We start from the raw sequence: 27,590 nt of genomic DNA on the forward strand, positions 1-27,590 counted from the left end.
AGCTTATCTTTGGTCTCAGTTGATTTTGCAGTTATATTAAACATAATACTAGACATGTCGTTGGGAGTCGAGAATAATTTGCTTAACCTTAGGTGTAAAATTTATTAAGTGACAAATCTTTAATATTATTTGGCAAGGTATTCCATATTGTAACTTCGACAACTGAAAATGACTTGTGGAAGTTACTTGTTCTATGTTGAGGTATCCTAAAACTAGCATTACGAGTATTGTATAAATGCGAGAGACTTATTTAAATAAGAGGGTTAAACTTATTTAAATAAGAGGGTTGACCCGATTTTATTATTTTATATATAAAGGCATATAAGTGTAATTTTCTTCTCCTTTTTATATTTAAAATAGAATTTATTTTTAAGGTGTGATATGCTCTTTCTTGATAGGCAGTGCGATATGAAAATTTGACAAAGCTATTTTGCAATTTTTCTATAGACCTAGAAAACTCAGACGTTATACCGGGTGGTGCGTCGCCGAGCGGAACATAGGAAAACCCATGTAAATTTTAGGGGGGTAGATTTTATAGAAAAAATGTAAGATAACTTTTTGAAGGGACCAATCTGGCAAACCTTTGTGCAAAGTTTCAAAAAATTTTAATAAGCAAATCTTGAATTATTCAATTAAATGTAATTGCAAAATTTCAATTTAGATAAAACCAAACGGGCACCAGTAAAATGAACATTGTCACTGAAGTGAGGAAAAGTGTCAATAAATCAGTGACAGTCGATATTTAAAAACAGGTATAAATTATTCAATCGACGAAAAAATAGCCATAATTAAGTGGCATTATGCGGGAAACAGTTTTAGAGCAATATCTGAAATGTTTTCAGTTTATTTCGCCACCAAGCCGTCCATTTTAACTATTAAACTTATTGTCAATAAGTTCGAGTATTCAGTTAAGTTCGAGAGAATAGAAATCTTAATATTCTACTGAGTGTGGAGGAAAACAAGATGGTTAGTACGAGGGTTCTTGGGCAAGAGGTAAATAAACATGATACAACGGTATTGCGCACTTTAAAAAAACACAAATATTATTCGTATAAATTCGAAAAACATCAAGAGCTGCAGGAAGGAGATGAAGAGCGAAGAATGGCATTTTGTTTTGAAATTATGAAAAGAGCAAATAATGATAGGAATTTTTTAAGAAATATTTGTTTTACCGATGAATGTACATTTACCCTCAACAATGAACCAAATGTTCAGAATTGCCGGTATTGGAGCCAAGAAAATAAACATTGCTTTGTTCATACTCGGACACAATATCGAAAAATAATACCGAACGTTCCTATAAAAAAAATTCCTACAGGCCTTCTTTACGAAGATACAGCCTCCTAAAGGACGCTGCTGGAAATTGGTTTTTCATAAATTACTTTTAAACTACCCGGTAGAATTTAATAAAAATTTTAGGTGATGAACACTATTAGGTACCTCTTAAAATGACATCCTTAAAATACATTTACCTTGTTTACTTTACCAGGGGCGGACTAGGTTGTACACTTTAATGAGTATATTTTTAACACCCTGTATGTTAAAGTCTAAAAAAAATAAATTTGGATACCTTGAACCCTAGGCTGAAAAAAAGGTACTCTTGTTCATTATCGATAAAATGAACCGTTTTGGAGAAAAAAAAAATAAACGAGCCAATGTTTTTTTTTTAATTTTTTTTAAATGAGATAAGTACGCCAGTTATTTAAAGACGAGAAAATTTCGATGTAAGTCATTTAATTTAAAAAACAATACATGTTCCTAAAAATAAAGTGGTGTCCTAAAAAATACTTTTACAAAATATTTCTTATTTATTATACGTTTATTTCTTTTTTGTTATTCTTAAGATAAAAACTAAACATAAAAAAAATAATGTAAACCAATTGTATTGTACCTGACTTATTTATCGGAATTTTTGCATTTTTGAACGCATTATTGTTACAAACGTTGCTATACTCCAAATTTAGCAAATACCTATCATTTAAACCTAATATTTGTCAACATATTCATCCTTTATTTGATAATATTTTTTTAATTTTTGTATTTTTTGGTAACTTTTAATTTAAATTACGTCAAAATATGGAGTTTACTTTTATTGAGTATGCAGATATGCATCTTATGTATGGTCTGGCGTCTTGCAATGCATTGGAAGCAAAAAGATTGTACGAAGAAAGATTTCCCAATCGCATTATTCCGGATCAGAAAACATTTCAACGTGCTGATCAACGTCTAAGGGAAACTGGTAGGTTTCTGTTTTCCACTTAATGAGGTAATACTATTAAATTTCCTTAATGCAATTTTAGGATGTTTTGAAAAAAAAAAGAATAATGGTGGTCGAAGGAGAACAGCACGTACAGTACCATTGGAAGAAAATATTTTAGACGCTGTAGCTGACACTCCTACAACGAGTACTCGAAAATTAGCCGCTCAGCTTCATTCGTCCAAAACAATTGTACATATGGTACTTCAAAAACAACTGTTGTATATCACTTACAAAAAGTGCATGAACTACTGCCCAGAGATTTTGCTCCTAGAATACACTTCGCAAACTGGCTGTTAGATCAGCATCGAAATAACCCTAACTTTATCAGCACGATTCTTTTTACGGATGAAGCAGGGTTTATCAAAAATGGAATTAAAAACTTACATTTAACTCGCATGTATGAGCTGATGAAAATCCCCGTGATACTATTATTTCTCATCATCAACATCAATTCCAATCAATAAATATCTGGGCAGGAATTATTGGCAATTTTTTGATTGGGCCATATGAACTGCCACCACGTTTAAACGGAGAACTTTATTTGGAGTTCCTCCAGAACAATCTTCCACATTTATTAGAAGATTTGCCCCTTGCAACCTGCCGAGATATGTATTTTATGCATGATAGAGCCCCACCCCATTTTAGTCTTGCCGTAAGACACCACTTAAATAATACTTTTGAAAACCGTTGGATAGGTAGAGGAGGACCTGTTGCTTGGCCTCCTCGGTCTCCCGATCTAACGCCATTAGATTTTTATCTATGGGGTCACCTCAAAACCTTGGTGGTGTATTCCACCCCAGTCGATACTCGGGAAGAACTGCTCCAAAGAATTACATTTCATTGTGATAATATAAAAAAAAATCTTGGGTTATTGTGGCGAGTGCAGCAGTCCTCGATTCGTCGTGCCCGCGAAATGTGTTATAGTTCACGGAGCCCACGTCGAACCTACTTATGAAGTTTTTAATAATTAATTGTTTATTGCTCGTATTGAAGAATTTAACTTTTGTTTACATATTTGGTTTTTGGCATTTTTTTGTAAGTTGTTTTTTCTAATTTAAAAACATACACTCATCATAGGTTTTTTTTTTTATTTTGTAATAGTATTTTTTAGGACACCACTGTATTTTTAGGAACATGTATTATTTTAAATTAAATGACTTACATCGAAATTTCTCTGTTCTTTAAATAACTAGCGTACTCATCTCATTTAAAAAAAAATAAAAAAAAAAAACATTGGCTCGTTTATTTTTTTTCTCCAAAACGGTTCATTTTATCGATAATGAATAAGAGTACCTTTTTTTAGCCTAAGGTTCAAGGTATCCAAATTTATTTTTTTAGACTTTAACATACAGGGTGTTTAAAATATACGCATTAAAGTGTACAACCTAGTCCGCCCCTGGTAAAGTAAACAAGGTAAATGTATTTTAAGGATGTCAGTTTAAGAGGTCCCTAATAGTGTTCATCACCTAAAATTTTTATTAAATTCTACCGGGTAGTTTAAAAGTAATTTATGAAAAACCAATTTCCAGCAGCGTCTTTTAGGAGGCTGCATCTTCGTAAAGAAGGCCTGTAGGATTTTTCTTATAGGAACGTTCGGTATTATTTTTTGATGTTTTACCTGAATCCGAGAGATTTCCTACATGAACCGGGACACCCTCTATACATTGAGATTAATGTTAATATTTTTTATAAACATCGGTTTACGTGAATTTCTTTGTTTAATTTTAGTCCGCAACATCTCTTTTGAAGTAAAAACACTCTTCCTGGACAGAATTTCCCCAAAAAATAACTCCGTACCTCCTTCGAGAATAAATAAATGCATGATATGCAGATATTGCAACACTTTTACCGACTATATCTGTGATAATTCTAATTATACTAAATGATAATTCGGGCATAGCAAAATCGCGTTATCCCAGTAACAACTTTCCCAACATGCGCTTTCCAATCCAATCGTTGATCTACATTAATACCGAAAAATATAACCTTTTCAATATACAGGGTGTTCATTTGAAAACTTCCCACCACGGATTTATCGAAAACCACTGTTTAAAAAAAAAACGCCGAAATACGTCAAAAGGTTTGTCAAGGGGGACAACTTTCTAACCTAAAATTACTTCACCCCCTTTCACCATCTCCCCCCCAGGGCCCTTAAAAATTTTTACAAAAACATGAAAATATCAGTTTTTATTTCAATAAGTGTTCAAAATGTTGCCCGTTTTTGGCCAAACAATGATATAGGCGATATTCAAATTCCTGACGGACATTTTCAAAAACATGTTGTGGGATATAATGGCAGCTGTCGATGATGCGTTGATGAAGTTCATCCAAACTTTCAGGTTGGGGAGTAAACACAATAGATTTCAAATGACCCCATAGAAAAAAGTCTAACGGCGTTATATCAGGAGATCTAGCAGGCCATTCTATAGGCTCTCTTCGCCCTATCCATTTATCTGGAAACTCGTCGTCTAGCCATTGCCGAACAGGAAGAACATAGTGAGCAGGAGCGCCGTCTTGCTGGAAATATATTTCGGCCTCATCAAGTATAGGGTTTTCATCATCATCGATTTGGTTTTTAATGGATTCAGTGATAAGCGGATTGATGGTATTTTCCAACATATCCAAATAAATGTCGTCATTTAAATTTCCGTTAATAAATAATGACCCAATCACTTTATTTCCTAAAATGCCTGCCCATACATTAATTTTTTGAGGATATTGGTTATGCCCTTCTACAAATGCATGAGGATTTTCATGGCTCCAATATCAAAGTTATGCTTATTAACAAATCCATTTAGATAAAAATATGTGCATTCATCGCTGAAACAGATATTCGTTACATGAATAGTATTATCATTAATCGCTTCAGTCATTTTTTCACAAAACTCAATTCGCCTATCGAAATCGTCTTTGGTTAAGTCTTGCAATATTTTCATTTTGAATGGATGAAAGTTATGAAGTTTGGTAACTGTGTTAACAGAGCCTAATGAAATACCAGTGGCAGCAACAATTTTGCGTAATGAAGTATTACACACAAAAAAATCTGTCGTTTTGTCAAAGACTTGCGCTTTGATTCAATGACTTCTTACATTCAGTATTCCTCAATTACAGTAGAGTTTTATCCAACTACAAGTCTAAATTTGGTAACTAATTATATCATATCTTGGATTCAATGACAAGATGTTATCGAACTTTAATGAAAGATTTAATTACAAGGTTTCATTGAATTAAACGGGTACTTTATAATTGATTTGAAAATACTTTTTTTGCCTTAACTTTATGGTTCTTTTGTTAGGATCGCATGTTGAATTGTTTTGATGCCTCATGTTGTTTCATAGATTACCAGTGTAGTGCATTATAAAATAATGAATTATAGTATGTATTTGAATTTTTTCAGATTCGTAATTGCCCCAATCTTAACTATAATTGGAAGAATTTAATATATTAATTGTCAGAATAATTAGTAATTTTGCAAAAATTGCTGATTAAAATTAAGGATATTAAAACTTATAATTGACATTATAGGTATCTGGATTCAAATTAATTACAATTGATTTTTTATCCGAAATATTTTATTAATTGGTGTGATCCTATACTAAATACAGGGTGATTTTTAATTTATACGCATAAACTTGGGAAATTATTGCTGATGACAAATAATGAAAAATTAAAAAATATGTTAGTTAAATATTTTTAGATTTTGAAATAATTTGTTTTTTGTTCACGACAAATTATCAACTTTATCAGGTGGAATTTTGGTTATAAAGGGCGATTTTTTTATTCAGTGATGGATTTATCAATAGAAACCGTTAACATTAAAACCATTTTGATTATGTCAAAGTTGTAATCAATTGATTCCATCGCTGAAAAAAAAACATCCTTTATAAATAAAATTCCACCTCATAAAGTTCATACAAATTTTCGTAAAAACACAAATTATTTTAGAATCTAAAAATATTTTACCGTCATTTTTTCTTCATTATTAGTCATTATTTTTGTTATCAGCAATAACTTTTCAAGCTTATACATACAGGTTAATAATCATCCTGTAGGTATTTGAGTTAGTAAGAAAGAAATAAGTTCCACAAAGTTTCCAAAAGTACAACCTATAATCAGTTATGCTTTATTACAAATAAATATAAAACATGACAAAAAAAAAAACAAGACTTTCTCAATGTGACAGCTAAAAAGGGTTAAAATTTTTTTTAGGGTATTACAAGTAAGTTATACAAAAAAAGAAAAAAGAAAGAAAGAAAAGAAACAGAGACGAAACGTCATGTTTTATATCTTTTTGTAATAAAGCATAACTGATTATACACTATTATGTACACTTTAAAATTAAATAGAAACATCGCAAAGCTGAAATAGGAATTTAAAAAAAATCAAATAGTTAACATAATAATTTATTTGTCAAAAAAAGGAAACCTGTGAATTCAGTTTCAAATCTTATAGACAATTTAAACATAAACTTTTGTTCCAAAAGTCAAAAAAATAAAAAACATTTTCCTTAATTTCTGACCACTAGGAAAACAGGAACAGGAAATAGACTAGAAATAAAACAGGAACTAGAAATATACAAAACCAAATAAATTTATTCATTTATATAATATATAAGCAAGTTTTCTTGCAAAAACCAAAATGAGGTGACCAGTGCAATCATTATTGTTTCAAGGTTTCTCGACATTCTTCTATTATGTATATGTACATACATGTTCTAAATCACAAAACAGTTTTACCACTAACCAAAACTCTTTATTTTACTTTCGACACGTGTTTCGCTAACGATGTTAGCATCTTCGGGAGGAGATTAAAACTAAATTAAAACTACTTGCAAGTGACCTTATATACTAAAACTGCAACCATGTCTGACATTATGTATTACATACAGAGGTAGGTACTTACCTTTAAAGATACCTAAATCATATTTTTTTAAAAACTCGTCCATCGTACTATAATTATTAATATTATGGATCTACAAAACACAATTTAAATTAGCACGAACACAAATTAACATGCAGGCGCGGGGACGATAATGCTGCTTTTTGAAAGAAACAAGCCAAAATGACAAGTAACGAAGCGACAGGACACCTCCACACAGGTTCGCCGCACAGATTTACGCTATTTGGTAGATCCAAATTATATACCAATCTACGGGAGTACAAAGTAGTTGAGTTAACGACAAGGATCATTGAAAATAATATAAGTCAATATGTCTTTGGCCCAATACTACTGGGTAATTCTCTGAATAATTTAGACATTGCATTAATAACATGGTGTATTGTGACAGTAATAGTTGTGTTTTAAAGAAAATAAATATATCTTAAATTAATTACTGAATAATGTGTTTGTAGCAAATAATTTTAATTATCAAATAAATAGTATATTTTTTTCAATGAAAAGCATGATACATATTAAAATTACATAAATGCTGTCATTAAATTAATGCTTATATCAGTATTGGAGGGACACAATAAATAGAGACATAAAGTATTTAAAATTTAATTGCGTAGCTGTAATTATCTTGAACTTAAGGTTTAAATTGTTTGGATAACATGGAATTGAAACTATTATAAATATATTTAAAACAATGAAAAAACATCCAAATACTAACAAATAATTGGAAACATAACAGTATTTTTTTCTGTGTAGGATTTATTCCAAAATGATCAAAACTTCAACTTGACCGGCTTCATCCAAAATTCGCCGATGATCACGTTTTTTATTTGCAACAGATCCAGTTTTAATAAACTTAGTAACAAGGTCCAAAACATACCTATGCGAAGTTATCTTCTCCGGATGTCTGGCGTTAAACGTGACGGCAGTTTGCCGAGCACATTCATTTTGGGCACCATAAATTAGAATAATTTCCACTCTTTCGGCTAGTGTGTTAACCATTTTGGAAGTAAAATCTTCAATTCAACAAATAAATTTTCACTATTCCAAGACTGTCACAAATGTAAATGACGGCAAAATAAATTCTTTATTTTCCTTGGCAACTATAAATAACTAAGCAGGTATAACAATAAATACAGTTCGCCCAGGATATCTGTGTTGATAAAAAAAAAATGCGGAAAAAAATTCGGGTTGTTATTTAGTTTTTTCCACGTCTAATCTTCGGAATTGCTGTTTATGTTGGTAGTTTCCGTTTTAAATTATAAACGAATTGTAGATTTGGCAAACCTTAACGGGCAACATTTTGAACACTTATTGAAATAAAAACTGATATTTTCATGTTTTTGTTTTCTATCTGAACAAATTAAGATAAACAAAGATTTTTCTAATTTTCTCGAAAACGAATCGACCGATTTAAAAAAAAACAAACGTCAAAATAAAAGACTTCGAAAGACCTTTTAAACAAGCTATTACTCGATACCCCTTGCCACTTAAAATTTTTAAGGGGATGACCCTGGGGGGCAGAGGGTGAAAGGGGGTGAAGTAATTTTAGGTTAGAAAGTTGTCCCCTTTGACAAACCTTTTGACGACTTTTATTTCGACGTTTCTTTTTAAACAGTGGTTTTCGATAAATCCGTGGTGGGAAGTTTTCAAATGAACACCCTGTATGAAATTGTGTTATAATTATAATTGAAACTGAAATTAATATTCCCTCGATTTTCAAAGAGTACGCACTGAGTTTTGGATACATTTAAAGCGGGTTGTTAGCCTGAAGCTATGCACCAACAGACTCAAGTACTGACTCAACTCTTTCTCTGAGTATCTCTATATTTTCATGACTAGTGATATCTGCGTAAAGTACAGTAGTTTTCCCAACAACATCATCCAGCTCATTTGTATACATATACATATATATTTGTATATAGAATATACAGCAAAGGTCCCAGAATTGATCCCTGGGGAACACACTTTGCTACATTTACATTTTCGGAAAATATTTTTTTACTTTGAGAATCTCCTCCCACAACACTCTGTGTTCTACCTTCCAAGTATAATTTTAACAAATCAAGTACAATTTAAGTTAAATTATGTCGAACATTATAATTTCTTGCTTTTTTTTTAAAAAAAAATAAACGTTTTTTTCTTTCTTTCTGATTTTTCCGATTTGTTAAAGAAATGGTATCAAACTTCACCGAAGACGTCATCGCTCTGGGCACAATCAAGCAAGGACACGTATTAATCAACGAATTCTGGCAAAACGAAGTGGGCGACTTCGAGGTGGACCTCAATCGATTCCCAACTCTGGATAAAACCATTGAGATCCTGAGAAGACGCGGATTTAGGGTAGTTTTCACTATCCAACCGTTCATCTCCACTGAAAGCTTTAACTTTGCCGAAGCCGTTAGGAAGAACTTGCTGGTTTTGGAACGGTTTAGTGGAAAAAAAGTACCTGCATTAACCAGGTATTTATAAGGTTACAACTTTAAATCAAATCTAATTATTCTTCTGTAGTTTTGGAACAGTTCAAAGTGCGGGCGTCCTGGATATAACCAACAACCGTACGGTGCCATGGCTCATCGAAAAACTGAAAACGGTGATGAACAAGTACAAGTTTAACGCCTTTTATTTGGAGCTGGGGACAGCTTATGATATGCCACACTACTACCAATGTGAGAAACCTCTAATAAATCCAGATCAGTATAAAACAGCTTTCATAAGTAGCATCCAGAATGCCGTAAGCATTCTTGGTGTCACTGATGCCATTGAAAGACCCAGATCTCCTAGTTTCGTGTCTTTACCCAAGTTTGAATCTAGCTGGGATGGATTAAGAAGGGTTATACCAACCATTCTAACTTATGGCATTATTGGGTCAGTATTTTATAATAATAATAATAATAATAAAGTTTATTTGTCATCAGTTTCAATGGAAACATCACAATTGTCAAATAATTATAGCAGAAGCTTACATTCAAAAATGAAATAAAAAAAGGTGCTTTCATTTGAAAAAATTAAGTTGATGATCGTAATTTATTTTTAGGCAACCCTTTATACACAAACTTCACGTACAAAAATGCTCAACTTGAAATAAAAATCGACGGGTGCGAGCGTTTTTTTTCGAACACACCCCTGAATTTTAAATGAATTTAGACATAACTTTTGGGATGCATTTTATATCATATAATACTACTACAACTACCCATCTACATAAGTTAATCCAATAAGTAGACAAGAAACACAATACATACAAAGAATCATAACAATAATTGACTCCAAACAGCTAATTTAAAACAGGCGTGAGTTTAGTGTCTGCGATATGTGGTTATAAAATTCATCAAGTGAATAAAAGGAATTTTCACATAATAATTGTTTAAGTCTAGATTTAAATACTTTATTACTTGACAAATTTTTAAAACTATCAGGTAAAGCATTATCTACCCTAATGCAATTATAGAAGGGACAAGTTTTAAACATTGTCGTTCGGTGTGAGGGAATTCTAAGACTATTGCATTGCCTTGTCGTCATTACATTATAGACATCTGAATTTTTTTTGAAAGGACGTAAAATGGTTTCTTGGCTATCATGGAAATATTCAAAATGTACAAGCATGGTACTGTCAATATTTTAAGTCTCTGAAAGTGTGATCTACAAGATTCGGTATTTTTCAGTCCTAGCATGCATCTTATTATACCCTTTTTTGGGCTAATATGACTTTATCTGAACCAGCTGAGTTGTACCAAAATATTAAACTGTACTGAATAATTGATTGTACATGTGCATAATAGTACGATAATAAAGACTCCAAACACAACTGGTCTCTCAAATACCTTATTACATAACAAGCTCTGTGAATTTTCCCGGTTGGTATGTAACGCTTCAATTTCCTTTCTCCAGGAAAGTTCCCGATCAATTAACACTCCCAGAAATTTACTCTCTGGAACCTGAGTACTCTTACCCTCTAAGGATGCATAAAGCGAGCTATCATGATGTCAATATTTGTTTTCGAGATATTAAGTTTCAGCCTATTCTGGCGATACCATCAGACATTTCCGTTATGGCCATGCTTATTTTCTTTCAGTATGGATTCATTTTCGGCAATAAGAATACAAGACGTGTCATCAGCAAACTGAATTAGAGGTTATTACTGCACTTAACTCATTTACAAACACCAGAAATGAAACAAGCCCCAATATAGATCGAAAGAAGCCCCAATATAGTCGCGAAAAAGTAACCCCCAGTGTTTCCGTTTTTAGTGGGAACATATATGGCCTATCCTCTATTACTTAAATAAGACCTGATGATGTTATTAACTGAACCTCTCAAGCCATATTCCTCAATTTTTATTAAAAGTAGGTTATGATCTATCATGTCAAAGGCTTTTGACAAATCAAAAAAAACAGAACTTACAAGATGGCCTCTGTCAATTTGTTCCATCTTGTTATCTTGTTTACAAAACAAAATATTGCATTTATCGTCGACCTTTTAGGTAAAAAACCAAGCTGGTTTGAAGAAAAACCCTTTTTTTGTTGCAAAAAGTGAAGTAACCTCTTTCTATTATTTTTGAGAACACAGATAAAAGAGAAACAGGTCTGTAATTATTGCAGTCCTGTTTATCGTCTTTGTTTTTATAGATCGGGATAACTTTGGCTTTTTTAACGCATCAGGAAACACTGCTTGCTCGAAACATGCATTCAAGATTTGTGCCAATGGATAACATATTATCACAGTCTAACAGTTAAAATTTATATACTTTGATATTATGTCAGAAACTATTTTTAATGTGTCTGTCGGTATTTCCTCAATGCCCGTTAAATATTTAGGTGGAAAACGCATTATAATACCTATAACTTCTTCGGGTGTACAAGGACTTGGATACATAGTGTCTTGTATACTTTTATTTAACTTCATAGGGAAAACATCAGAATGAACGTTCTTGGGTTGATGATCTATAACTTTGCTCAAGACTTTGCTGGTATTTACTTTCCCAAAGTTATTCCCAAATATTTCAGCTACTAATTTTTTTTCAAGGATTTTCAACAATTTTATTTTCATGTGATAGAGTAAGAGGTGTTTTACTCGTACTAGACCGCAATCCTTTATTTATGAGACCCCAAATTATTTTTTTCCCATTTGTATTTATTCAAAATAATCTGGAAACCTGTTCTTTTATATTTTATAAAGATCATACCAATCTCTTGTACTTTGTGACCACTTACTCACTTCGGAAGTCACCCAATAAGCCATTCTAGAACAAAGGTGCTTTTAATGGAAAACTGGCATCAAAATATCGAAAGAAAATCTGGAAAAATATGTCATACATCCTACTGGCATCCTGGCACTCATAAACTTTTGACCAATCTTCTAAAAGTAAGCCATCGCGAAATATTCTCAAATTTATATCATTAAAGCTTCTTCTAAGTAAGGTAAGATAAGGTATGTTGGTGATATAGGTAAATTGGTGATAGTTTCCTAACAATTGTTCATTAACTTACCTATTCACGGGGAGGTCTTAAATCGTGTCGAACAGCTCTGTGAAATATCCCCTCCATACCGCACGGTCTGTAGAATTCTACCGCGCTTCGTTTCATTCGTTTACGTCTAGCAAAACTTTCCGTTCTTGCCGGTAAATAAACTCGTTAAATTTGATAATTTTTGTAATATAAATTGTTTTTTTTTGTGTTAGCTGTAATTTTAAAGGGTAAGTGTTAATTTATGTGTTATCCTATAAGAAATATGCTACTCTTTAATGTACTGTAATCATATTGACTTTAAAATATCATTTGCTCCTGTTACGGCTTAAGTAAGTTAGCCATTTTCTTAGACATTTTGCATGCAAAACTGTGAGGTTGCAATAGAGACGTTTAAATAAAATTGTTATTCGACTTCTTAGCGGACTTTTAAAGGATTTTAGGATTTTATACATACCTATCTATCTATCACCAAATTACCTACCATAAGATGGCAGATAAAATGCCCAAAGGAAAGTACAGAAATTATGAGAAGCAAGATATGGTTCGAGCAGCACAAATGGTCCGTGAAGAAGGTGTGTCCATATACAAAGCATCGAAAGACATGAAGATTGCTTGGACATCTTTAAAGAGATATTTAACGAAAACTGAAAATGCAGAAGGTCATCCGGTTATCCACGACTTATCAAAGTTGGAAAGGCCCTTTGCTCTACCGGCAGACTTTGAAGTCCGAATATTTAATTATATTATCGCCATGCAAGAGTTAGGATTTGGTCTTATTGTCCACAATATTAGAAAACTAGCGTTTTCGGTTGCAAAATCGGTTGGTCGTGAAAATTTTTTAAATGCGGAAAATGAATTAGCTAGCAAGTGGTGGTGGACAAACTTTAAAAAAAGATTTGAGCTAACATTACGTGTGCCAGAAAACTTAGCTGCATATCGAGCTTCCATGGCAAATCCCACTATGCTTGCTGATTTCTATACAAAATTAGAAACTCTTATTACAAAATTGGACATTAAAAATACGCCAGGGAGAATTTGGAATTGTGACGAAACGGGGTTGTCGTTTGTAGTAAAACCCAACAAAGTTGTGACGGCTCTAGGCAAGCGTTATGTTTACAAAAAGAGTTACGCAAACAGGGGAGAAACAATTACAGTTCTCGAGTGCATTTGTGACACTGGCACCTTTATACCACCCCTAGTAATTTTCAAAGGTGTGCGTTGGAACCCTGATTTATCCGTGGAGCCATACCTAACTCATTAGTAAAACAGTCACCGAAAGGCTGGATAAACTCTGATATTTTTTTGGAATGGTTCCAGTTTTTTATTAATTCCATACCAAAAGAAAAACCCATAATTCTCTTGATGGACTCTCATGCTTCACATTTGTCATTGGCTGTTTTAGAATTAGCAAAGCAAAATAATATTTATCTCTTCACCTTTCCAGCACATACAAGCCATCTGCTCCAGCCACTTGATGTGAGCGTTTATCGTCCCTTAAAATCCGCTTGGACTAACTGCTTAAACGATTACATGAAAAAAGAAAACAGTGAAAAAACTAGCCGTTATAACTTCAACGAAAGATTTTCTGTAGCAATGATTAAAAGTTTTACCGCCACTCATATTGTACACGCCTTTCGAAAAAGTGGAATCTGTCCTTTGAATAAAGATCTCACCCGAAGCTATAGCCCCATCAAAACTAACTGAGACTCTTCGAGAAAATCAATCAGTCATCAGTCGCTAGACTTGATGATATACTTCCTTCTGATCCTCCTTTGGAAAAATCCAGCACTGACAATTTATTTTTACTACCTTCTGCAAGTGCTGCGAGCAAAGTAAAACCGCAGGTTAAAACCAGAGACTCCAGTGCAAAATGGTTAACTGATCCTCATATACCAACACAGCCACAACCAGGACCTTCAGGAGTACTAAGCTCCAGAGGTTCTAACACGAAAAAGCGTGCATCGAAAGAAAACTCAAAACCAAAAAGCAAGAAAAAAGACGACGATGATGACTGGTATTGTGGTGTCTGTGGAATTAGCTACCGAGAGGATGAGAAAGCCAAAAATGGTGCGTTATGGGTACAGTGTTCTTTTTGCTGCGTTCCATATCACACAAACTGTCAATCGAGATCTGACCATGAAGACATCTTTATGTGCGACAATTGTGATGAGCATCGTTCAACTGACTCAGAATAATGTTTGTTATATATACTAATAACTCAATGTTTTCTTATGAATTATACTTACACGATTTCAATAATTTTATTTTTTACTGGTCCTAATCCCATATCACCAAAATACCTCTCCACTATCACCAAATAAACTTACCTATAACCAAATTACCTAACTGATTGGTATTTTTTTGAGTATATGGTTTTCTGTCAAAATTAACATTATTTTAGCATTTTTTGTAAATGAACAATTGTGTAAAACATTGAACTTTTGGATAGAAAGGTCAAGCAAATTATATTATCTTTAAAAATACAAATTGCTCACGTTTAAATAAAAATATCACCGACTTACCTTACCTTACGCTACTTCACTAAAATCCTTAATATTTTCTAAAGAATTTCTAATTTTCAGTAAAAGGGCGTGATAATAAGAGAATTCACACTTTTTTAGATCAATGCAAATTTCGATACTATCATAATTAGAGCAAATATAGTCTATCTGTCTTGCACCCTTATTACTCACTCTGGTACATTCCGACCCATGTGAGATAATATTAAACGACAAAATATATTTTTTAGCTCTTGACATTTTGATGAATGATAATTAATGTTAAAATCACCACAAACAATTATTTTTTTATCCTTTTCGTAAAGTTCCGTTAGAAGCCTGTATATTCCATCGAAAAAAATATTCAAGTCAGCGTTTGATGATTAGAACTTACACTTAGCCAATGACATTCCAACACAGGAAAATTCACAGTGCCCCTCAACACTATTTATCGCTTTAGGAAAAATAGGTTTGGCTTGCAAAACGTGATCAATATAAATTGCTATGCCACCACCTCTTGATTCCTTTCTACAGGAAAAACTAATTAGATTAAAATTATCCAAGGAGTATGCACTAGCTTCTTCCTCAAACAACCACGATTCATTTAAGCACACAACTTTGGGTAATACTTCATTCAAAAATACATTTAACAAATTTACTTTTTTCCTTATACTACGTATGTTAAGACTTAAAATAATAAGGTCACATTATTGAGTGGACTCGAGACGAAAAAGCTTTTTTTATGCCTTTATTCTTTAGGTTATAGGTTTTAGGTTTATTCTTTCCTTTTATAAGTTTTTGATCATTTAAACCAATATTATTTTTTGATGTACGAGAAGTTGGAATGTTAAGAGAATTTGAGTCAATAGTACCTTTATAATTACTACTACTTTTATTTAAATCTATGCCCGTTTCATCCATAATAACATCTTTTAGAACCTCTACAGTATCGTTTATTTTAGCTGTCTCAATACATTCACCCGCAACTCAACTGTTCTTATAAAAATTAAATTTTTTTGCCTTTTAATTTTCTTTATAGTATCAATTATTTTGTTTGCACACTTTAAGCTATTTATTTTAAAATATTTATTTTCTAGCCACATTAATGTCAATATAAGTTAGAGATCCTTTTAGTTGCGGTTATTCAATTTTTAATCGGTTTCTTCTTATAGCTATCCATTTTTAATCCCTGGGGCTGTTGGTGGCGACTATGACTCAATAGAGACTCAATTGGAGGGGCTCAATGGTACGCTCACGGAATTGCCAGATCAAGAACTTTATATAAGATGGCTGCAATTGGCTGTATTTTTACCTGTGGTACGATACAATCGCTTACCGAATAGTTATGGTGATAAGAAAGTGTTGGATACAGCCATTAGTTTGGCTATTTTGAGGCAAAACAAGGTAACTTGTAGTTTCTTATGTATGTAGTAATGATCAGGTTTTTGGTTTATATTTCTTATTATTAAATTTTGACCAGCGAATTCAAATTCATTAATTTTTTTTTTAAATTATTCTAAGCATTTCAAACAACAATTATCATTTTTTCCATTAACAATTAATGCAAATTTTCGATTTCTTTTAAACAATTCACGTAATTTTTTACTTTTTTCAGGCATTTGGTATGATTTTTCTATTTCAAGCATTTAATACCTTAATCTTTCAATTATTAAATTTAAAGTAAATTTTCGTTTTTATTCCAAGTATTACAAACAATTTTTTTTTCTAGTCATTTGATGTTCATTTTTATTCCAAGCATTTGACGTGATTTTTATTTAATTTCAGGCATTTGACGTAATTTTTTTTAGGGCATTTATAATAACTTTTCACACATTTGACCTATTTTTATTTTATTCTACGCATTTCACGTGATTTTTTATCTTAGTTTTATTTCAAGCATTTAATGCTACCATGCAATTTTTAAATTTAAATTCGTTTTTCAAATTTTTTCCAAACATTTCAAACGATATTTAAAATATTTTCCAGTCATTTGATAGTCATTTTTAATTTTTCTTTCAGGCATTTAATTCACCCTTTCAATTTTAATTCAAGCGTTTGACGTGTGTTTTTTATTTTAATTGTATTAAAAGCATTTAATGCCATCTTTTAGTTTTTGAATTTAAAGTAACTTTTTATGTTTATTCCAGCATTTCAAGCGATATTTTAAAACATTTCTAATAATTTGATGAAGTCTTAATTTTATTTCATTTTCGTTTTTATATAAGAAGTATTTCAAACATATTTTTAATTTTTTTTTCTAATCATTTAACGAAGTCATTGGTCATTTTTATTCCAAGCATTTGACGAAATTTTTCAATTTTTCCAGACATTTATTGCAACTTTTCAAGCATTTAACCTAATTTTTATTTTATTCTAAGCATTTGACATGATTTTTCTATTTCAACTTAATTTCAAGCATTTAATGCGATCTTTAAATTTTTTAATTTAGAAAATGTTCTCTCCTGTCATTTTTTTAAGTAATTTTTTAATTTTTCCAGGCTCTCATTTCAACTTTTCAAATATTTGACCTAATTTTTATTTTATTCTAAGCATTTGACGTGATTTTTTATTTTAACTCTGTTTTAGGCATTTAATGCATTTATGCAATTTCTATTTCAACTTTATTTAAAGCATTTAATGCCATCTTTCAATTTTTTAATTTAAAATCATTTTTTAATTATTCCAAGCACTTGTTATAATGTTATTTAAATTTTCTTTCCAGTCATTTTATGAAGTAATTTTTCATTCCAGGCACTTGACGTAATTTCTCAATTTTTCCATGCATTTATTGCAACTTTTCAAGCATTTTATGTAATTTTTTTATTTTAATTTGAATTCAAGGATTTAATGACATCATTCAGTTTTTTATATAGATTCATTTTTTTAATTTATTCCAAGCATTTCAAACCATATATGTATTTTTTTCCAGTCATTTGAGAAAGTAATTTTTCATTTTTAGTTCAGTCATTTGACGTAATTTTTTATTTGTTTCAGGAAATTTAATTCTTTTTTAAATATTTCAATTTTTAAATTTAAAGTCATTTTTAAATATTATTCCAACCTTTCAAATGATATTTCAATTTTCATTCCAGACATTTTATGAAGTAATTTTTGATTCCAAGCATTTGACATAATTTTTATTTTATTTCAAGCATTTGACGTTATTTTTTTTAATATTATCTCAAACGTTTGACGGGTTTTTTAATTTAAATTTTATTTGACGCATTTAATACACCTTTCAAATTTGAGTTTATTAACGCATATTTATAATTAAACCCTACGTAATCTTTATTTCATTGCAGGCATTTGACGTCATTTTTCAATTTTTCCGGGCATTCAATGCAACTTTTCAATTTGATTTCAAGCATTTGACCTATTTTGATATTTTATTCTAAACATTTGACGTGTTTTTTTTAAATTTTCAAACGATATTTAAAATTTTTTATAGTCATTTGATGAAGTAATTTTTCATTTTTATTTCAGGCATTTGATATAATTTTATAATTTTTTCATGCGTTTAATGTAACTTTCTCTAGATCCTCAATCACTGTACTGATTCCAAGAGTTACCGAAGAACTTTTTTTTTCAATTTCAGGTAAAACCTGTCTTAAAAAAATACGCCAGAGTCTCCTTAAACCTAGGATTACCGATCATTAGACCATTATGGATGTTAGACCCGCACGATCCTTCTTGCCATACGGTGATGGATGAGTTTTCTATTGGAGAAGATATCATTGTTGCTCCCATTCTGTATTCCAAATCTAACGAAAGAGAAGTTTACTTACCTGCAGGTACAGTTACGGTCAATGAGTTGCCTTATTAGTCACAATTTGATAATTTTTTCACTCTTTAGGTGTTTGGAAAGACGGAATCGATGGTAGTTTAAGAAAAGGTAGCAGATGGATCCACGATTACCGGGTGGAAGACAACCAGGTGGCATATTTTGAAAAAATGCCCGATGACACGAGATTTTAACTCGGAAGTAATAAAAAGGCATGAATGAAACTCATATAAGTTTTATTAAACAGAAAACAATAGAGCAGTTGAAGAAGATGTTAGATTTAAGTGTGAAAGGATATACATATTTGTGATATGAAAAATTTAGGTTTTTCTTCTTTATAATAAACATTATTTATTTAAGGATTCTGTTTTGTAGTTTTATTTTTTAAAGTCACATCACAAGTACGGAACTAAATATACCATATTCTTATACATGCATGACACTTTAGTCGCATCATTAACGCACGAAGTATGAGAGAAGCAGACAGCGATACTTTTTTTTTGTGGTGAAAACCAAGTTAAGAATAGCAACACAGAAAAGAGAAAAATGAACAAAAGGCAGGATGGAGGACCTAGAAGCCTCTCAAGCACCAAATAAAGAAGTTGAATATCAAACAGCCTTAAGTAACAAATTTGACTCTCTGAGACACGAGGAGGATAGCATAGAGTTGAAGGAAACCTGGCTAAATAAGAACAATTATAGGAAGAAGTACTTTCAAGACTTACTAAATATTTAAAGTGAGAAATAGGAAGAAGAAATTACCTTCCATTCAGCACATGCAAGAATACCAACACCAACAATTCAAAAATCTAAGAATGAGATTACATCTCTCAAAGAACACAAAGTGCCAGGTAACGATGGTATAAATGGAGAACTGCTAAAAAAGATTGAAAGCGTTTTACACCAAAAAATGTATGAAATGATGATAAAAATGGAAAATGGAAACACCACAAAATACCTAAGTGGTCAGTATACCTATAAATAAAAAATGAAGCAAGGAACAATTTCGAAATTATCGAGGTACATCGCTTATCAACACAGCATACTACAAGATATTAGCAATTATAATACTGAGGATGCTGACTCCTTAGGCAGAAGATATCGCAGACTATTAATGCGGATTCGTGCTAGAACGTCAACGATGGATCAAATATTTTCGATCAGACAAATATTAGAAAAAAACTGGGAATTCAACCGGGATATCCGTCAAATTTTCGCAGATTTTCGGCAAGCACATGACTCCATAGAAAGAAGCAGGTTATTGCTGGCAATGTTAAAGATGGACATACCAAGAAAATTAGAAGTGCTAACAGAATTTTGCGTAACAAACTCATATACCGATACAGGTAAAGATAGGAATAGGAAACAAAACATCAGGACTCCTAATCATTGAAGCCCCCTATCATCGTTGTTATTTAATTTTGCCTTGGAATATGCAGTTAGCGTCAAAGCTAATAGAAGGGTTTGCGCATCAGGATTCAAAACTGCTGTTGGCTTTTGCTGATGACAAACACAGTGGCTTATTCAGTAAGAGACATGCGAGAGGTTTTTTACAGATAGAGGAAGAAGCAGGTAATCTGAGTCTATACCAGTAAACGAAGGAAAAACAAAATATATGCCGTATTTATAAAAAATCCAAAGCCTCGAATCGAGCAGACTATAACCCTTAATGAGTTTAACTTCAAAGTAGTTAAGGAATTTGATTAAGTGCCTGGTAATCACGGATGACAATCGTAGAAAAGGATGCGGGAAATAGCGCTTTACACTCTCTGACAACGCTATATTGAAATCTAAACTGCTAAAGAGATAACCAAACCAACTTTGTACAGGGCAATAATTTGCCCAGTAGTTACTTATGGCAGCGAAACGCCGAAAAAATTCTCTGAATGATGTTTGGACCCAACAGAGATGAAATAACAGGAGTGTGGAAAAGACACCATAATGCTGAATTGGCGGCTATGTCGGCAGTGAAAACATATTCAGACACATTAAAGCTAACATAAGATGGGCAGATCCTGTAGTAAGATCGGAAAACCACAGATTGATAAGGACAGTATTCCCTGAGAGATCAGATGGCAGAAGATCAGGGTAGACAGAGAAGGTATAGACCTGAAGGCACAGGATCGTAGGAGACGGTGAGCAATAGTATACGGCTAAGACTCTCCCAGAGTTGTAAAGCCACGAAAGAAGAAGTTTTATTTTATACAAGCAACTGAATGAACGCGTTACTTTAATGATCATAAAATTGATCGAAAAAGATATTCATTATAACACAGTTATAGACACACACACACATTATAACACAGTTATATAACACACACACACACATTATAACACAGTTGTTAGGTAAATTGCTGATAAAATGGTGAACGACAATGTCGCCTCACAGATTCCTAACTTACCAACTAATCTAGCTTTCGAGTTTTGGCGCGATTGTCAATAGATGTCAATAGGTGGACGCACATATAACAAGGCCTGTTAGCATGTATGCTATAATTACTAATTATAATATTTTAATTATAGTTACATTTTGTAATTCTTAATATGGTGATGGTTTTAGTTGAGTTCTGACTGACTTTGTTATAGGTTCTGCAACTAGGCTTCTTCTGGTGTATCGAGAGTTTTCGTCGAGTATCTGCCTCCCAAATCGGATTCTGGAGGGAGTTTTTTTTTAATTTTTAATTATACATTTTTGATGCCCCTGCTGTTATTAATTAATAACACTTTGGATAAACGATACAGCTAGCAAGGTATAGGAATTATGAGGAATATATTGAAAGATCCTCTTACAAGTTTCTGTTAGACTAAATAATTTCTAGTCTTAGCTACAACTATATCCGCTATAATTAATTACCGTTTCTGTTCAAAAATTTCATGAATAATTTTATAGTTCTTGTTGTTGGATTATGAAGTAAGGTTTCTAATGAAAAAGGACTTTGATAATTGTTTGCTATTAAAACTTGATAAAGGTTAGGTTTGTGGTTCGTACAAATCGCTTATCTTTCCACATGGGCAATTTAAATTATTCCCTATCCCCAACCTGTTCAGATGTTGTGGAGTTCGCATTTTGATGAAGGTGGTAATTTGTGCAATGGTCTGATATTCTAAGGTAGAAGGTTTTTATGGATTTCTGGTACAGCATTTCTGCAATGCTGGCCTTTTATGTCCAATGTACTAGTCCAATAGTTCTTCCACTTCTTCCAGAATTTCCCATGTAAGTTTCTTCCTATGTTGACTACACTGTCAGCGATTTTATTCCCTGTAATGTTGTTATGCCCTGAGTATCCAGGGTATATTTATTTCGAAGTAATTATTCTATACATCTAATATTATTTGTTTAGTTAAATATGATATATGGTCGGGATCTGTCCTTTTTATATCTGATGCGATTTATTTTATTGCATTTTCTGAGCCTGAAAGTACAATACTTTTTCTAGGCAATATGTTAATGCATTTGCGGATTGCTTTAATTTTGGCCGTTCTTATTTAGGTATTGTCTAGCCTTGAGGAGAATTTATCTTCTTAAGGGCAGTAAACTCCAAATCCAACCATTTTTGTGCACGAAAACATACTATTCAAGGTTGTACATATACCTAGAGTTTTACCGATGTTTGAATGTACCGAACCTTAAATAAATAAGCTTTTCAGAAATGTTCCTGGAATGTTTGATATTGGTATTCTGTGACGGTAGTTTTACGGATATTGGATAGTAAGGACATTTTATTAAGATAAAGAAAGGGCCTTTATTTCCCTATGCTCGAGGACACTCATCATGAGTCGCTGAGGGTAAATTTGGATCTAACCTATCAAGTCTGGGGACAAAATAAAAACCCTAAGTCTCGGTCTCAAAATGATTCTTATTTTATTTTGTCTCTACTTACGTGGGTCTTTGAAATAATGGACCAGTTCTTTCAACTATCAAGTCTGTAAGACTCATACGAAAAGATTTTTTCTAAAGCAAATTAGCAGATTATGAATGAGAAAGTTGGCCTCTTTCAATAAGTTGTTATAAGTTGTTATTATTATCTGGGGATGTAAATCACAACTTAAAGTCCTTTTATGATGATAAGCTGGGCTTGGACAATAATTGTTTGGACTTGCTTACTAGTATAGTTATTTTCTTTTGTAACATATTTTGCTTTCTTACAATTGGGCAGCTATGTCTGCCTGTTAGAGAGCCTCGCTTATAAATAAATAAATAATATTAATATGGCTCAATGTTACAGGAGTAGTCAAATTTTTCACACAGATCAGTAGGTGTAAAACGAAAATGTATAGATTGAGTTATGCTATATAATATTCACTGCTAAATTATGTAACTACCTGAGTTGGTGAAGTAATGATCGAGTTGATAATTAATGCAATCCCTAATAATACCCAGACACTGAAGGAAAGGATAAGCTTACCAAAGTAATTCCTCTCAACCTCGTAACTCAGCCGGGCATGAGACACTCTACAAATCTTATGAAATTTATCACTTTATAAAACTAGTTTATAAATATAATTATTCAATGATTGAGATTGATAGGAAAGAATTATTAATTAATAAGTAAACAATACTTACATGCTTTGCTAAAATCGCATGCTTCGCACTTTCTGAGTGTAACTCCCAAAAAGAATTTGCAAGGAAAATACGATGCGAGCGAAATGGTTGGTCGCAATTTAGCACAAATAAAAAAAATCTAAGAAACAAATGACCCCTATAATACATCCCTATATACAATTTGAAATTAAATACACTTACCCTGAATTAACAGGATTTTCAATTAGGTGACGCAGGTGAAGAAGATTGAAACGACATAAAGTCGAACATCAAATTTCGATTTACGAAAATTAAATCTCCCGAAGGGAATTTTCCAAAAATATTATGCTTGGATAATACCTGGAAAAATTGTCGATCAAATAAATCCCACAGGGTTCCCACCAAAAGTCTGAAAAAAATCTCTAGGACATTTTTTTATAATAATGCATTAGTTTTTGTGAGACCATCAATTTTATAAACTGAAAATGTTTAAGGTAATAACAAAGAGTAGGCAAAGGTTTCATAACAAAAAAAAAAGAAGAAAAACACACGGTAACTTTGGCAAAAATTGTAGGCTAGGTAGGGGCTCCATAGGCAAGTATTTTGAGAATAGGAATCCATGTCCGGAAAAGCCCCCATTCGGAGATGGGGCTGTTTTAAAATTGGACCCTTTGCGGCAGGTGGGTAGGGAACCCAACGTACACGAAAAGTTTTTTTTACTTTTTCTGAATACCATGTATTTTTTTTGTCAATGACAACGATAAATTTTTGACGGAAAATTCAACCTGCCTGACAGGAAAAAAAAATCTGTTTCTTGCACGTTTGTATGAGAAAAAGTAGACGATGAACCGGCTAACTTTCCGCGAGCTTGCTGGTGTGCATCTAGTTTATGGAGCTACAGGCAGCAATGCAGTGGCGGCTCAGCGCTTGTACGCTCAGCGATTTCCACAGCGTGACCAGGTACACCGCAGCGTGTTTGTAAATGTCGACCGCACACTACGGGAAACGGGATCATTTCAAGTAAGTCTTGTTCTTTAAAAGTATTTTTTTATTGCCAAAATATAAATGTATTGTAAGTCGTTTATACGGGACTATTAACTAGATACAGCAGGAGCGAGGACGACTGCGTCTAGCACGTGATAGACTTGAAGATGCTGTAATGGCACGTATTGCCGACAATCCTCAAAAGAGCATTCGTCAGGTCGCTTCCGAAGTGGGTTGCCGCCACGGGACGCTTTGGAATATCTTTCACGACAACAATTTACACCCATTTAAATTGAAGAAAGTTCAACATCTCTTTCCTGACGATCCCCCTCGGCGCCTTCACTACTGCCAGTGGTTAAACCAACGCATTGGGGAAAATCCTGATTTCCTGCGGTATGTTTGTTCCACCGACGAAAAGGGCTTTTCTATAAAGAAGGTATGTTCAACGCCCACAACAACCACTTCTGGTCGGAAGAGAACCCGCATGCCATGCATGTCCGAGGATACCAAAAGAAGTTTTTTGTTAATGTTTGGGCTGGCATTGTCGGCGACCACTTGCTTGGTTCATACGTTCTACCATTCATATTTCTCCAAGGCCAGTTACAGGAATATTTTGAAGATTTGCCCCTACAGATTATTAATAACATGTGGTGGCAGCACGATGGTTGTCCTGCGCACTGGCCAAGGCCGATCCGGGACTATTTAGATGAAATTTTCCCCAATCGTTGGATAGGACGTGGGGGTCCCATAGCGTGGCCACCGAGGTCTCCTGATCTTACGCCACCAGATTTCTTTCTGTGGGGCACCATGGAACAAATGGTGTATCAAACAGCACTGGATTCGGAGGAGGACTTAATTGCGCGAATCGTAATGGCCACAGAGTTCATTCGAGAGCAGCAGGGTGTTTTCGCTCGAATGCGAACTTCATGGCACCAACGGATCGATAAATGCATCCAGGAGAACGGGCAGCACTTGTAGCATCTGTATCGAGCATCTGTAGTGCCCCTGTCTATCACTTTGTTTTTGTTTTATTTTCTTCGTTTTATTTTAATCCTGTTAATTTAACCTGTAAAGTTAACTGACTACTTTTACTTTAAAAATTTTAGCTTTATGAGTTATCTCCGGTATTTTTTGTGGAGAGCTTTATTGCAATTATTACATCTTTTTGTTTTTAAACTAGAGCATTTAATTTGTGGCTCGTGTACGATAGGTTGCCAGGATTGCCTTATTGCTTTCCCATCTTGCACAAAAATTTCAATTTTAAAACAACCGCTCAATTCACAACATTTGATCCGACTAGTGCGGTCTGTGCGGATATAAATCGTGATTACTTTCTTAACCGCCAAATAGGCGATTTCAAAGTCAACCTGACATTTGACAAACTATACATGGCATTCAGAAAAAGTAAAAAAAAAAACTTATCGTGTACGTTGGATTGCCTACCCACTTTTAAAAATTTTTCCAATTTTAAAACAGCCCCATCTCCGAATGGGAGCTTTTCCGGACATGGGTTCCTATGCTCAAAATAGTTGCCTATGGCGTCCCTACCTACCCTACAATTTTTGCCAAAGTTACCATGGTCACCCTGTATATATACCCACATACCTATATCAAATTATATTTAGAAAAATTTAGGAATTTTTGAAAATATGTTTTCATAATAGGACACTCGCTGTAACTTAAATTGTAAATTAAATTATTGTACTTAAAATTATTTATTAACTTTAGAATCCTGCTATTTTATATACAAAAATAAAAAACAAGGAAATTATAAAAAATTTTTTGAAACAATTAAATTTTTTATATACCAAAACTTATTACAAAATCTCACCTAGATAATCACTGCGACATGCTGGCGAATCTTTAAAAAGATAATACAATCCAATCAAGAAACTGTTAACTGACCAACCACTTGCTTTGTGCCCTGATTGTAAAGAACCATGAACCAGATGTAATCCACAGGTTCCAATATCGATCAATTTGCTAGATTCTCCCAGGAAATCTTTAAGTAGTCTGTACAGTTTTATGTTTACGTTGGGTCCATCCATTGAAATTTGCGTCATTTTGCTAGCATCCAAATTCCAAGACTTCAAACGTCGTAAAAGGTGTTTTAATAAATTTTCTGCAATTGGACGGCCATCCAAAAAAACCGAAGTCAAGTACCTTGTTTCGCACTGCTCAGTATTTTTATTTAAAAACCGTCTAGCGATGTCCATTTGGCCCCTTTGAGATATTTTGTTTAATGATTCATCAAAGGAAATAGTGTAGGTAGTAGTCTAAATCTTTTAGAAATTGCAAAAAATCATCTTTGAAATATTCTGCCAATCCAAAATTGTATAAATATGCAGCTTTTGTGGATCCCAGCTGCATTGATTTTGCTATTTCCGAATCAGGAAACATTGACTGGAATAATGGGACACTCTTATTTACACTATTAATAGAGCCATGAATGTCTATTAAATGTAACACCCATAATATTTCAGCAACACAGAAACATCATCTTTGTAAAAAGTAGTAATTGACAATTGTCACTTTGTCTGTTTTTTTTTCAGTGCCAGAGGTACTGGCCTTGGGCACAGCTTCAGCGTCTTTAGGTGTACCTTTGTGTTTATTTAAAAAGTTAGTATAGTTAACACATTTTTGTTAATACTTTCCATACCTTTTAGTTTGGAGGTGTGCGTCTTTGACTTTTTTATGTGGCTCACTACTGCCTGCCTTCCCATATTACTAAGATTAAAGTTTTTTTTGCACAGTAAACATCGAAAAGAACTTTTATCACAAGGTACAGAAGAAATATTGATATTCCCACCAAATTCAGGGTCTTCCAGCCACTCATCCAAAAAATATGATTTCCTAGGAGCCATCACTTGTTTGATCACTTATTTGTTTACTTTAGCAAAGACGCGAAACCTATACTCGACTTGAAAACAATAAATAAACATTCGAATAGTCGGGGAATTACCGAAACACCGAAGCCGAAAACTAGGTTATGATAGAATTTCTTCTTCTTCTTCTTTTTCTTTCTGCTACGCACGAAACAGTTTACACGCGACTAATGAGGGAACAAAACACAGGACTTTTGAGAGGTGTTTTGATTCTTTCAAGGAGACGAAAACAAGGCAAATATTTTATTTTTAGGGAATCTGTTTTTTGATCACCGTTTATATTGCTTTATTGAATTTTT

General features: G+C 32.9%; 1 protein-coding gene and 1 long non-coding RNA gene across 9 annotated transcripts in view; one reads left to right on the plus strand and one right to left on the minus strand.

The window, feature by feature from the left end:
* LOC126741555 (myogenesis-regulating glycosidase) overlaps positions 1-19,265 on the plus strand; it is an 88,618-nt gene extending 69,353 nt beyond the window's left edge. For all 6 annotated transcript variants that reach the window (XM_050448019.1, XM_050448018.1, XM_050448020.1 and 3 more), the window contains 5 exons: positions 9,327-9,615; positions 9,665-10,021; positions 16,292-16,523; positions 18,715-18,910; positions 18,973-19,265. In XM_050448019.1, coding sequence (XP_050303976.1) covers positions 9,327-9,615; positions 9,665-10,021; positions 16,292-16,523; positions 18,715-18,910; positions 18,973-19,094 — 1,196 coding nt within the window. In that variant the 3' untranslated portion in view covers positions 19,095-19,265. The remainder of the gene's footprint in view (positions 1-9,326; positions 9,616-9,664; positions 10,022-16,291; positions 16,524-18,714; positions 18,911-18,972) is intronic.
* Positions 1-27,590, minus strand: part of LOC126741559 (uncharacterized) — a 35,850-nt gene that overhangs the window by 3,278 nt on the left and 4,982 nt on the right. The gene's annotated exons all lie outside the window — the stretch shown is intronic.

The sequence above is a fragment of the Anthonomus grandis genome, chromosome 10 (genome assembly GCF_022605725.1).
Source record: "Anthonomus grandis grandis chromosome 10, icAntGran1.3, whole genome shotgun sequence".
Classification (NCBI taxonomy): Eukaryota; Metazoa; Arthropoda; class Insecta; order Coleoptera; family Curculionidae; genus Anthonomus; species Anthonomus grandis.